Source organism: Schistocerca gregaria, chromosome 8 (genome assembly GCF_023897955.1).
Source record: "Schistocerca gregaria isolate iqSchGreg1 chromosome 8, iqSchGreg1.2, whole genome shotgun sequence".
NCBI classification, from domain to species: Eukaryota; Metazoa; Arthropoda; class Insecta; order Orthoptera; family Acrididae; genus Schistocerca; species Schistocerca gregaria.
Window position 1 is genome coordinate 206,337,903 of NC_064927.1, and position 13,852 is coordinate 206,351,754.

At 41.1% G+C, this 13,852-nt stretch overlaps 1 protein-coding gene across 1 annotated transcript in view; it reads right to left on the reverse strand.

Moving 5' to 3' along the window:
* LOC126285114 (uncharacterized) overlaps positions 1–13,852 on the reverse strand; it is a 455,226-nt gene that overhangs the window by 171,010 nt on the left and 270,364 nt on the right. The window contains exon 5 of the mRNA XM_049984437.1: positions 6,986–7,047. Within this exon, the coding sequence (XP_049840394.1) occupies positions 6,986–7,047 (62 nt within the window). The remainder of the gene's footprint in view (positions 1–6,985; positions 7,048–13,852) is intronic.

Genomic DNA, 13,852 nt, shown 5'->3' on the forward strand with positions numbered 1-13,852 from the left:
CTATATAGAAAGTTAACCTCCCAAAACAGAGTCACACACTCTTGCCTGAGTAATAACACGTAGAAAACGCCAACAGGCAGCCAACTAGTACTCAGATGTGAAAGCACAGTTTTAACATAATGCAGTAGGACTTGCTGAAAAACTCGTGTAAAAGACCCCATTAGAACGCTCAGAGTGGCCATAACAGACTGCATTGCAGTAGCGATATCTGCACGTACTTGAGCGTTTCTTACACGTGCTAGGTGTCGCCAGTCTGTATTACTGTGTGCACTGTTCCACACATAGCATCACATACCTGAGAAAGCCTGAAATTAAATGAGAGTGGGTTGCCGCACTTCGTGCTCGAACCGTAAGAGGTGGCCATTCACCTAACTATACGGTTGACACGTGTGCATGATCAAGTGCTTTATATATGCGTGTTTGACAGTCAGAAGGCTAATTTTGTGCCGGCATCCTGGCTGTTCAAGCTGCATGAGGCTTACTCGACTTCCAGTTATGCACACTCGTGCAGGTGTACCGAAGTGTACAGGGTAAACAGTTCTGAGAATCTTCATAGCACCACTATGTCGAGCCACACCAAGCAACTAAATTTCAGATTGTTGGTATTAGAGTACACGAAAGCCAGCCTCGCTATCTGCGTAAGAGAAAGATGTTGCGTAGTTATCTTTAAGCGAAGTACAAAGCCATTGTCGCTTCCACAGAGTGCTACGTCGTTACCAGAAAGATAAAATCTCCCAGAACCATCTATAGGAGGGAAGAAATGGAAGGTATCGCCTGTTGCTCTGGAGCCGGAAGAGATGAAGTACATAAGTTTACACTCGCGTGTTACAGACGTCTATTTGCAGTTTCATAGCCGATCAGCTCGCGGGAAAGTGCGATGTTCAAAAAATGGTTCAAATGGCTCTGAACACTATGGGACTTAACATCTTATGTCATCAGTCCCCTAGAACTTAGAACTACTTAAACCTAAGCAACCTAAGGACATCACACAACACCCAGCCATCACGAGGCAGAGAAAATCCCTGACCCCGCCGGGAATCGAACCCGCGAACCCGGGCGTGGGAAGCGAGAACGCTATCGCACGACCACGAGATGCGGGCAAAGTGCGATGTTGTTGTCAGTCTTTTGTGCGGTGTCAGGGAGTGTCTCATTGCGTAGTGCCGTTTAATGAATGGTGCCACCAGTGGTGGGAGGTTGAAATATTTTCGTCAGTCGATCATCACGTAATACCAGTCTGAAGGGTATAGCTTCAACTCACACAGTAATAACATTTTCATTTCAGTAAGCAGTCTTTAATCACTTATCGCGTTTCCAATTTCGTTGCCTCTTTGCCCCCCTCACAACAGTAAAGCCGGCCGAAACGATAAAATTATAGTCGTCCTAGCTCCAAGGATTTGAAGTACAAACTGATTCTTTTACAAGCTTTCCTGTCGCGGAGGCAAAAGATATTAACATACGCTTGCACACGAATGCCTGTTCAGCTTGCAGCTAACGTGTGTGGTCGCCTTTTGACACAGTACAGATTACGTGATAATTCTCCTCCTTCCACTTTCACCGCACCGGCGGCTACAAAACACAGTTGCGAAGATCGCATACGGCATTCAATTATTGCGAAAAGAAATGCCTTCGGAATGAAAACGATCAAACCAGAAATAACAGGGTGCTAAAGAAAAGGTTTCAAAACTTCATATTTATTGATACAAACATACAACAAACATGGTATAAATTGCAAACTATTCTCAAAATCTTGAAGTTTTAGCTATAAATGCTCTGTGTGTCCACCACCAGCAGCAGCACGAACAACACCTTTGTACATTTTACCTCGGTTAATTGTCACTGATTAATCAACATTTCATGTCAGCGGTAAAGCGTGCATATGAGGACTTCAGAACGCTAATGACATTACTGGGGACGAAATACACTCGCTAAGGTGAACGTTTTTTGTGCCATTTCTCCTGTAGTATATGGTCTCTTCTTTCTTGAGAAAAACGCACTGACTGCTATGAACTATCCTCAAACGCTGTAGATCGACCTTTTCCACGACTTCAAGAGGAGTTCGATGGCTATTTTCCAACGGGATAGAGTTCCACCACACCGGCACAGCAACGTACGCCACTTTCTCAGTGGCACACTGCCACAGCGCTGGATAGGGCGCACGGGATCCCGATACACGGCGCCGCAGTCTTTGCCTCCAAGATCGCCAGACACGACCCAATGCGATTTTTTTCTTGTGGAGTTGCAGGGAGGAAAGGGTGTTCGTCTCCCCTTCACCTCGTGATGTGAAGAGCGGAGTAACATCCGCAATAAATACTGTAAAGGCAGATACACTGTGTAAAGTTTATGACGAATTTAGTTATCGTCGAGATGTCGTTCCTGCTGCTCCAAGAGGAAACAGAGCATTTGTAACAGTATAGCTAAGATCTGAAGTCTGAGTATTTTGCAATTTATCTCCAGTTTGCAGCACATTGTTGTCAATAAATATCGATTTTTGGAATCAGGTCACACTTTCCGAAACACCCCGCATAAAAATCTGGTTGCGATTTACTTTCCTTCAGGATAACATTCACGGAGTTTCAAAACGATAACAAAACAAAAAAAGGTAACACGAAGAACGTCCGTGTGGACGGTATTACAATATTTTCTTCGCCACAACCTTTCTCGCAGGGTTATGAGTATATCAGGGAATTGTTTTGAATGTAATTTATTGTCATGTGATTTTTAAAATTACGCTGATACGCGTCAACAGCATGTGACTGGTTAGCTGTTGACCCAACAGGGGATGGACTTTTGTACGAGGCTTTCCTCAGTGCTTCGAGTAGCCCACCACATCTGCCCTATAATCTGAAGGTCATCAGTAATTTCGTATTGAAAATGTCATTGTGATGGAAAATAAAATGTTTCCAAAACAAGCATTTTAACAATCACGTTCGACTGGAATGTTGCTGATTCTTGGCAATGTCGGGAAAAGAATAATAAATAGTGAAAGCGGCACAGGCGGGAGATTGAGGGAGAGGGGGGGGGGGGGGGTGTGTAGCTCTCGGGCCTACGGTCCTGGCCAGGGCAGGCTTGGCAGCAGGCGGGCCGTCCCGTGCCAAGAGCGCGCGGGGTCGCTGCCTCGAGCCTCGCGCTGATAAAGCCCGCCAGAATTAGCGCAGATAGCGGCGTGACCCCGGCTCAATAATAAACACACGCTCAGCTGCCTGCGGCGGCGCTCTCGGGAGGCCCCACAACAAACAATACTACACACAGCGTGCTCCCTACAGCACGGTCACGATACCTCTGCACGAGACGAAACAGAACTCTCGCTCTGCGAGGGCAGTACATTTACTCCTTCTCCGTATCATTACAGAATATGTCAGGAATTTCAAGAAGTAGCGTACGTTCGCCCCTGCAGATGGGAATCCTAATGAGCACGAATGCTGTTGCAGCTTCCGGGCAATATTTGTATTAGCGACTTCACTGAATTCCCACTGAACTGTTTATTGTAGGCAGCCACATTCACGGACCAAGGTTAACTACAACTGATGGACTCTGCTGTGTTGTCAGAAAACCTGGAGGATGTTTTTTCGACAACAAGAGCAGATCTATACTTTTGACAATTTCAGTGTGTTTCATAGGTCATGTAAACATAAGTTGTGTTTTTAATGGTATTAATACACACATTCTCCATTAATCTGCCTATGATCTTTGAAACAAGGAGCATGTCCGTTTATCTTTGCGGCCACACAATAAGACCGTTGCGACTGACGCAACATCGAGGATTCATTTAATCAGGGTAAAATATGAAAGTATGCCACCTCCTCGAGTATTACAGGAAGACATTCTTCAGGAATTGCAAATTTCTTACTCCGTTGTCTTTTATGAGGCATTATGGCAAGCTGTACTAACTGAAGCAATAAATTTATTGCTAACGATACCGTTCAAAATGTGAGTTGAGAAACGGAAGTAAAATCGACAATAAAATGTAAAATGAGGAAATTGTGTGCGTATGTGCGTGTTTTTTCAGGAATAGGCAATGAAATATTCGCAAACCTTATTTTCTGTCGTTTTAATAACCAATTGTAAAACATGTGCTGAACTCACTTCACGACTCTACGACAGCCAAGGGTAGGTGGTAACGTGCACGTCTCGCTGAAAGCACGTTTCAGGAGCGTCATGTGGACAGCTACGACTGTAGCAGTGAGAGGTCGGCTGCGGTGTGTCTTGACACATCTGTTACTACAGGCGGGCCAGAAACAGGTCGTGTCGAGGGAAAGAGCGCTTATGTAGTTATGATCTTGTTCAGAAAATTTTATTATTCGTTCGGAGTGGCTTACGGAAAAGGCAAGAAGTCTAAATCGGAATTGCTGAACCCTGATTCCCCAAAATACCAGCCTTGTCCAGTTATCAGGGCGCGACAAGTTTCTGGCACTCACGTACAGCAGTAGCGGCGTAGCGGCCTCGTTCGCTCACCCTACTTTTTTTTTTTAGATTAGATACCGCACTTCGCGGCATTATTCAACAGACTGACAGCAGAGCATCTGTTTCGCGTGTAACACAATTCGGGAGGTCAGACATATCTGACATCTGGTCGACCTTATTCTGTCAGTCGGTTACATCTGATGCATCTAATTAGACAGAGCCGCACACATCTCTGCTCTGTTTCTCTACCAGCAGTCTTTTACATCTACAGTCGGGCAGCTGACACCAAGTTGTTATGACCAGATACTGCTATCCAAACGATCTAGAAGTGACCCAGCAGATGATAGCCCAAAAAAGAGAATCTGGAACCACGCTGCCTGCAGCGCCTTCCCTAATATAGCTGAGCATTCACACAGCAACATATCTAACCGATAGGTCTAAGATCAGGGCAATCTGGCGAGAGCACGACTTCATTGTCAGAAGCTCAAGTAGGCCCTCCACAATGTCACAGTAATGTCCTACACACCCTTCCTCCGCCTTGCTCTTTTCCAGTAATTGTTAACATTAACCAAACTCCGCATTCAGGCGCTAGAGTACGCTCGATGGCTGGTCCCCCCTCTCCCCCCCCCCCCCCCCCCTCATCCACTTAACAAATGCGCCACTGGACGAGCATGTTGCCAGCAGAGCTTCCCGAACTTCTCACTCTCCCAGCTGGCCTCTTTGCCGGCGCACCACATTCCAGTCGTCCCATGAAGGAAAAATCCTTGACAGTGCCGGGAATCTGACTCATGTTGCTCACGACAGTCACACACGCAGACTGCACAGCTGCCAGGGTTGACCATTTCCATCGCTGCAACTGAATGAAAAACTAAGTATTTGCCGTATGGATTTTGCTTCTTATTTTTGCACTGGGCTGTGCTGAATCTGTTTATAGAGATTTGGTACAGGACAGCTGCCTGCTCTATGTGCACTTTCAGGAACATTCATTCACTGTTTTAGCGTACAACAATTTTTTTTCTTTTGCGCTGAACTGTTTCCCAGAAGCAAGTTCCTTAGTCTACATGTATCGTGGTAGTGGACGTTAGACATTAGTAGCATGTTTAGGTGCACAGTTGCTCGAGAATTGTGTGTAATGGATCCAATAGTCCACTTACGACACATTTTCACCGTATAGGCAAGCGAATAAATAAGTAAACTTAGTTATTACAGATATAATCACCTCCTCCCCCCCCCTCCTCCTCCTCGCAACCTTTCCCTTTTTCCTTGGTACGAAGGCGTTTCTCCGTCTCTTTTCATATCTCAGACAAAGTTCGTTTGTAATTATATCTGCCACTGTTCCACTCTTAGACGGAGCAGAGGTGAAACAGCACACGCGGGCTCTGCTGCTGCACACGAGGAAAATGTGCTCGGACACAAAATATTCACAAATTATTCCGAGGAAACAGTATTCAGAAATTGATAATATCTGTGCAAATTATGCTCTCTCTTCCCCTTCCTTTCTGGAAAAAATGTTTCGTTTAAATCAATAAAATGAGTGATTGTATGCTTGTGTTCGTCTTTTTAAAACGAAAATGGTGCTCTGGCCTCAATTTTCAGCTGGCCTTAGGCGTCAGCGTAGCGTCAGGAAACCGAACCTACGCACGTCTGAATAAATATCGGAAAATTATGCTTTGGGTAAGAGTTCTTTCGACGGAATAAGTCTACTGAGAAGTCTGCAATTATTTCTTTCGTGCTTGTATCGAACAAGTACCGTTCGTCGTCATCGAGACTTACGGCGTACCAAACCTCACACGTTTTCAATGTGCCCCAATTCTTTTCTGTTACTGACAAGTACCACAAATCTTTGGAATCAGTCACGGATTTCTCCACCTAAGACTCATGGGCACCAGACACAGCCAGCTAAACGTGTAATCACATTAAGACGTTTCGTCACTATTATTTTTATTTTCAAATAATCTGTTTTTGTTCTCGACAGCAGACTTTTTATTCTTTGAATTTATCACTCACGGATATCAGATTTGTAATACAAGTTTCCGACGCCTTAAGACAGGGGTGTGGAAAGACATCAGAGATCTCATGAAGTTCCGTTACTCACCGTTCACATTAGGTGACATAAAACAGAAGTAAGCAGATTGCTGACGTGGCGCTGCGAGAGCTCTGACGAGCCTCCTGGGTGGGCTGGATGTGAAACTGTGACAAATTCTCAAGCCCAGCCATCTGCACTGAGTTATGATTTTGGCCTCAGCGCTTTAATTATCTTAATATAGATACAAGGAGTGCATTATAACACGCTTTTTTACTACTGTAATGCTTACAAAATGATATCATTAGCTCTGTAGCAGTGTGGTTCCAAGAGAACGCATACAACAAAATAACAAACAAACTTCTGCATGGGAGGTAAAAGGATTGTAGTTAAAATTCTTTGATGATGTACAGTCCTTGTGAAACATGCTGAAGCCGGCAACACACTCGAAAGCCTCACAGAACAAAATTGTTTTCGAAAGGCCAGCGAAAACACACTCCCACACGATTGCGGAAAACATACTGTGAAGAGTAATGCTAGGCTAAAGTTAGGTTCACATACCTGTACAGGCGCTCTGGTCCTATGGTTCCTATGCACGATTTCACCACAGATTTCGTCAGTTTCTGCAACAAAAGAAATGATACCACCGTCTAAATCACCTTAATAAAAGGAATACAGAGAGAGGTATAGAACGATGGGAGCGAGCGAGAGAGAGAGAGAGAGAGAGAGAGAGAGAGAGAGAGACGTGGAAGTGTCAAAACGGCAGCTATACCAATATAATCACAAATACGCTTCATGCCCTTTACGAGTATTGTTCAGAGGAGATAGTTTGGGAACCAAGGCGGCAGGTTTGCATTTTGGCACGTCATGAAACCTAAGTGGGACATACCGCAGAAGTAACAGTAGTTGCTGTCAACATGGACTACCCGTTCTCTCAATTAACCCAGCAGGGTTTCACGATAACTTTTCGTTTAGTCCAACTATGGACGATCCAGTATAAAATACACCAGTTTTGGTATCGGTACCAATACCCAAGTATAGCAAGGTATTTATTACTTTTTATGTATATTTAAGATTTACTTTTACAGAATGGGACTTACACAGAGCAAAAGGCGAAATGTAAAAATAATATCAACGTAAGATTATCCCCACAAACGTTAGTAGTAAGGGACAAATATTCCATCTTGGCATAAAGACATACGCTTGGTCGTAAAATGTGTGCTATACAAAGTTGTCCTTTGCGGTAGTGCTAACGTAGTTAATATCCGTAACACCCCCCCCCCCCCTCCCCCGCCCCCAAAATTGTTTAAAGACTGACTGCCACGTATAAAAGAGATTCAGATGTCTGATTGACTTACAAATGAGTTACTGTGCCAATATTTGGCGTTAGCCTTTAAAAACGTAATGGTAGAAGAAGCCAAACCATAATTATATTGGTTTTGCTACTTTAGGATCATCCATAGACCATGGAAAATCTTTGAATTTACGTTTAAAGTTCGCTGGATGTCGCTTAGTGCTCTGCATGTCAGGTACGGATGAAAAGCCTGGGTAGTTAGTGCACGAGTTGTGCTGTCTTAAGTCATACCCACAATTTTAACACATTAATACTTGAATTATTGTGTTAAACTGCAAAGTGAGATTACATGTCTTCATGAGAAGATTACGGAAACATTTTACAAAGTTCGGTTAATAATTAGGTAAATGAAATGTGAAATACTGAGAGTCAAATTGTTGCTGCGCCTGGAAGCCGTTAGACAGCCATCCTGCTACTGGCACAGAGTAATCGACTGAACCGTTTCAGCCGTTTAGTAATACGGATTAGCGAAATACGTTGGCGAAATATGACATGTTCATAGCACACTGCACATCGAACCTATTTTTACTGCACTTTCATTTCATGTATATTACGTAGATACGGCATACATTTTGACTCTGATGCAACTAGTTGTGAAAAATTGATTCCGATACAGTCAGTATCATGTTTGTAACGATACTATATAACGGTCGAATATTCGTTATTTGATATCGTTACTGATACCATAGGTACTGAAACAAAAATGTCGATACTTATTCATGTCAGTGTATTTACGTGCACCGACCGTCTCCGTTGTACTTTATATACCCTGCACCGGTTTAAGATCATCCTTAAAATTCTAGTGTATGTAATAGTTTCAAATGGGTCCTGGTGTCAAGTATGAAGTTTTCTTAACAATTGCGCTGCACTATTCTTTGACCACGAATATTCCTTTTGCCCCTTTTTCCAGTGAGTTCATGAGTTAGGTGCGACCCGTCTCTCTTCATGTTATCTTCTACGCTCCACGCTTCAGGAGTCAATATGGCTACCTGCACCAAAATCAGCTCAAATACCCTTAGATTATAGGAGAAAATGACAGCCGTGTCACCAAAAGGACAACTACAACACTGCGAGGTGGTGGTGGTGGATATCTTGAGACAGGCTAAAGGTGTGCATTACAGCAAGAGAACAAGCAAGTCACTAACACAGCACTGACGAAAGTGGCGCAGAGCTTAAGCCACTAGATTGGCGTTTGTGGTAACTTATGTTCAATTGCCAGCCCTCGTTTTCTGTGATATCCCATAAATAGATTAAGATGAATGGCGGGATGGTTCCTTCGAAAAGGATACGGTCGATTGACTTGTCTAAGTTTGCCCTACCTCAGTTTGCGTTTGGTGGCTGACGGAGCGTTAAACGCCAACCTTCCATCGAAAAAGCAACAGTTATTTCGGTCGTAACGAACAATGTGAGTGGCAGACGGAGGGTGCTCGACATATCACATCTGTGCTCTAGGGAAATGAAAAGTACGGAAAACAGAGAAGGATTCTGCATATGTTATTAAATTATTGTATAACTACTCAGGTACCTATGCCTGTCAAGTAGACTTACGAAAATAAGTGCACGTTATTACTGTTGCGGATCACATGTGCAGTGTGTTTCATGTGCTGTTAGTTTCAAAATACGCCACTATTTGATAACAGCTCGATTTCTTTACTATCTCTATTTTCGAAGCCTTTTGAGAAGGGTATGCAGAAGAGTGACATGGCATCTTTCAGTACACATAATGTTATGAATGGCTTTAAATTTGACTTCAAGTCGACACAGCAACTATTTCAATTTATTGTTGTGTATGTTACTTACTTGCAGGACTATAGTAAGTAATTTGTGGCCTAAGTAATGAAATGTTTTTGTTACTCCATTAAAAGTATCAAAATAACGCAACAAAAATTATGTAGAACATGTTATCAATATTTCCTTAGCGGATGAAATGTTTTACCAAATATTTCATTATGAAAGTATTTTTAAAGTTAAATATCTGAAATTTTGGAGTTTCGTACTGATTGAAAATAAAAAATACTTGCTTCATTGTTTTTCGAAATTCAACCCGTTAGGAAAAATATTTTGAAAATATTTCACTATGAAAGCATTTTTAAAACTAAATCTGTGACAGTAAGTATTTGGTTTCTCATTCTGAAGCGAGAAACTGCCTGTTCCCTGGTTTTGTAAACTCAAATCTTAAGGGAGTAAAACAGTGAATGGAATTTATTTAGAAAATATTTCTTTACATTAAAAAAATTTAAAGCTAAATCTATGAAAACTGATAAAAAAATATGTCGGATTCCATGAAAACTGCAACCTTAGCATGTTTTTGTAAGCTTTCAGATAAAGTAGCTGTGTTGTATTATAAACATAAGATATGTTATAAATGACCCTATCTAATAAGTACGGAAAAAATTAAAAGTGATACCAAAAAATGGGAGAACTTGCAGGAGGAGCGGCATCGTGACAGGTTGAAGCCCCAAAAAATGAAAGAAAACATTAGGAAGAAATTAGGAAGAACGTGCGAACGATAAAAGAAAACGCAAGAGTTTAAAAAACACAAGAGAAACCTTAGCTTCTGAAGCAAAAATTCTCAAAAACACGAGTCTTCAGTAGGAATATTTAACTGTCGTAAATCATTTGGAAAAGCGCTAAGTAGGGTAAAACAATATTTACCTAAAAGTCCAGGTAAGAAGACAGCTGTGATAAAAAAATGGTTGCTGATGTTACTGGTCCAGATGTGCTAGAAACTTCTGTAAGACTTGCTACGAAATCTAAAATATCTTTGTCAGATGATGCTATAAAGTTGAAATGAAAGTTTTTGTCGCGTTGACGTCAAGCTCCAAGAAACGAGGATGTCAAATCTTTTAAAAGCCCACATACTGGTAAAAGAGAATTTATTTAAAAAATACAAGAGGCCTTATCAATAGGGGAAACATATCAAGAATTTAGAAGAGCTATACTAATACTGAAGCAGGTAAATCTAAATTTTAGTCTCTGCATACATCTCGTATTCTACCTGCATCAGACACACCGCACAATGTTTGTCTCTGCAGGTATTATATTCTTCAGTCAATTGTAAAAGTTGTTCGTTCTTTTTCAAGACACCATAAATTACTGATAGATCAGCTGCATTCTGATATAAAAAATGAAAACTGTATGACTAACAATTGGAAAGCTGTTCCCATGACATGAAAACGTTAATTCCTGGCGAAGATTTAAATTAGGAAATGGTATGGCAGCAGTGGGAACATGTTCATGGGTATCCCAAGATAACCTAGAATTCAGGAAAGTCAAATAATGCAATAGATGAAAAAAAATTAAGATTTACTCCTATGTTAAGGATGCACAGCCTCAGTAGTTTCAGCATTCGAAAAGACAAATCACAGACAGAGAAGCTATAGCGCAGTCTTCAAAACTAACAAACACACAATAAAGTTTTATTTCTTTAGTGATAATATTTTGCCAGCCAATTTAAAAACAAGTTTACGCTATCCAGTAACTATTTTGTGGCACATGATTTTGGCATTAATGATTGCAAATGGAAGTTTTGCAAAGTTCACATCGAAAGGGGGCAATGGACGGAGTAGGGTGCACTGTGAAGCAGTGTGTATGAACTGGAATGAAATCAAGAAGAGTACACATAACTACAGCTGAGGAGTTCCATAAATATGTAAAAAAACATTTGCAAACGGATAAAGTCTTCATATGTGAGCAGAGACATTTTTGAAGGAAATATGAGTCTTTTGAACGAAAGGTGGAAGTGATCTTGACGACGAAGATGTTGTGCAAGTCTTGTTTGTGAAAGCTATTGGAAAGTACAGTAAAACCTTGATCCCAGATGACAACGATATTGCATTTCTCCAGTTGTACCAGATTATTAGCAAATTGTTAATACCCAACAACAAAATGAGAGGGAACAGACTTTAATGAAGTTAACAGTGGAGTTGTTGGTATTACTTAAATATGTGCATGAATTCATTAAATATTAAAATATGGATTTAATACACTAATGTTCCCATTTAATGTATTTCTTAGTTTTGTAAATTTTTAAGCACAAGAAATGTAAGCACAAGAAATGTTCTTATTCTTAGCCCTTATTTAATATTTGCTATTCACTTGTTTTATGTTCATTTATCGTTCAATATTACAATTTCATCCTAATCTCTTAAAGAAACTGGAAATTTCGTTTAGTTCTAATACATTATCTGAACTATGTAACACCCATTACACTAAAATTAGTTCAATTGCCGGAAAAATACTGTTTTGTGAATAACTCTTAGTTTCTGTAATGTTTACTTGGTCTGAAATTAAACTGGTAAGTTTCTATCATGTAAAATCTCAAAGGCTTCATTGATTTTCACCGTCCACGTCAGCAAGCAGGTGCATTTATGTAATTCCCGTTACATCGTGGTTATTTTATATTTTAAATTCAGAGAAAAGTTTTATTTGAGGCACAGTATACCATTATGCTGCTGTTTTAAGTTACCGAGATTTTAATACAGTGTTATTGAAATATAAAAATCTGTTATTTCAGCTGTTCAACTGTAACACTCGTTACTATGGAAATCATGATACGTTAGTGGATGAAACTTATGGAAATACTACCACAAGAACACAAAAGGTGTAATTAACAAAAACTTTCACTCTAGCTACCATAATGGTTTTCTGGTCGAAGTACATTTGGAAAATACCGTGCTTTATGGCCTTAATTAGCGTGAAAAGTTTAGACGGTATTGCAATTTGTGAACAACGTAAAAATTCGATTAAAGAAAAACAAAATAAATGTGTACAGACCATGCAGTCTGCTTGAGCGTAGCGGCGGGCGCTAAGCTAGTTGCTAATACTTGGCGTATGAAATGTCTATGGATGCTAATCCTAACCTCTGCCCTATACCAGATGAACTGACTACGGTGCAAAAGCGTTTTGCGGCAACACCTGGCAAAAGAATCAAAATTTAAGGTAAGCCCTGAGAGTAAGGCTGCAAAGTTGTACTTGACTGCTTCTGAACATATTGTAACAGAGTGAACAATATTGTGCCTGCACATATTTCCCTTGATTAATTCTTCAGATTTACCATTAGTAAATTGGGATGCGATGACTGAGCTGTTTGACAGGCAAAGCTGTGTTACTACACAGAAAAATTTGTCCTTTGGGCAATAATGAATCTGTTGCCAAGATTGTCCTGATGCCTAAGCCATCACTGACGTGCAGAAAGGTACTCTCTAAAAAGTTATAGTTGTGTAAGGGCGTGTATTACTGATGAAGCAAATTTAGTTCCGCGATTTTCAAAGAAAAATTTACATTAATGAAGCGCTTGTTTGTTGAATGACGCGAGTTAGGTCAACTTGCGAGTGCAAGTCTGGGAAGACGGTATAATGGATAGACAGCTGTTTATTCCTCGGATGTTGATCATAATGGTAAGATGACTGACTTAGATGGCAGCGCTAAACGATGCGAAATGTAGTGAAATTAAGTAGATTCATTGGAATCGATTAAACACCTCCTGCTGTACCCCTACGTCCTTTTTCGGACTCGGAAACCCATGGAACGGGCAGGAGAGCTGACGGCTTCACGGAGGTCTTGATGCCGGAAAAAAGATCTTTCTCATTACAGGCTGTGAGATAAGAAAGAAATGAATGAATGCATGCAAGAAATGATAATTATTCTCCACCGTCTATTATGGCAAACGCTGTATAGTTCATATTATGCAGGTCTGGGCGGGCTCATCTTCAAGATCCTGGCAATGTGCACCAGGTACGTGTGTTTGCCCGAAGTGATGTCTCGGTTGTGCAGATTGCATCATTCGAAAATTCATATGCTACTGGAGACGCTAAGCCGTCGAACAGACATTTAGTGTGGACAGAGGTTGAATGTGTGTCAAAGTAGGGATCCAAAAACAAAGTGCATGGTATGTAGGCTTTTCCAAGGCCGTGTCGTCGTCTGTGACTGCAGACATCATCTTGAATGATTTGCTACACAGTCTTCTAATCTTTGTGAGCAGGGTCTGATTGCTTTATCCTGTGCTGTTGAGGCGATGAGAAGTGATTCTTACCTTTAAGGTATACTTGCTTGGTTAACAAAAAAGCGCACTT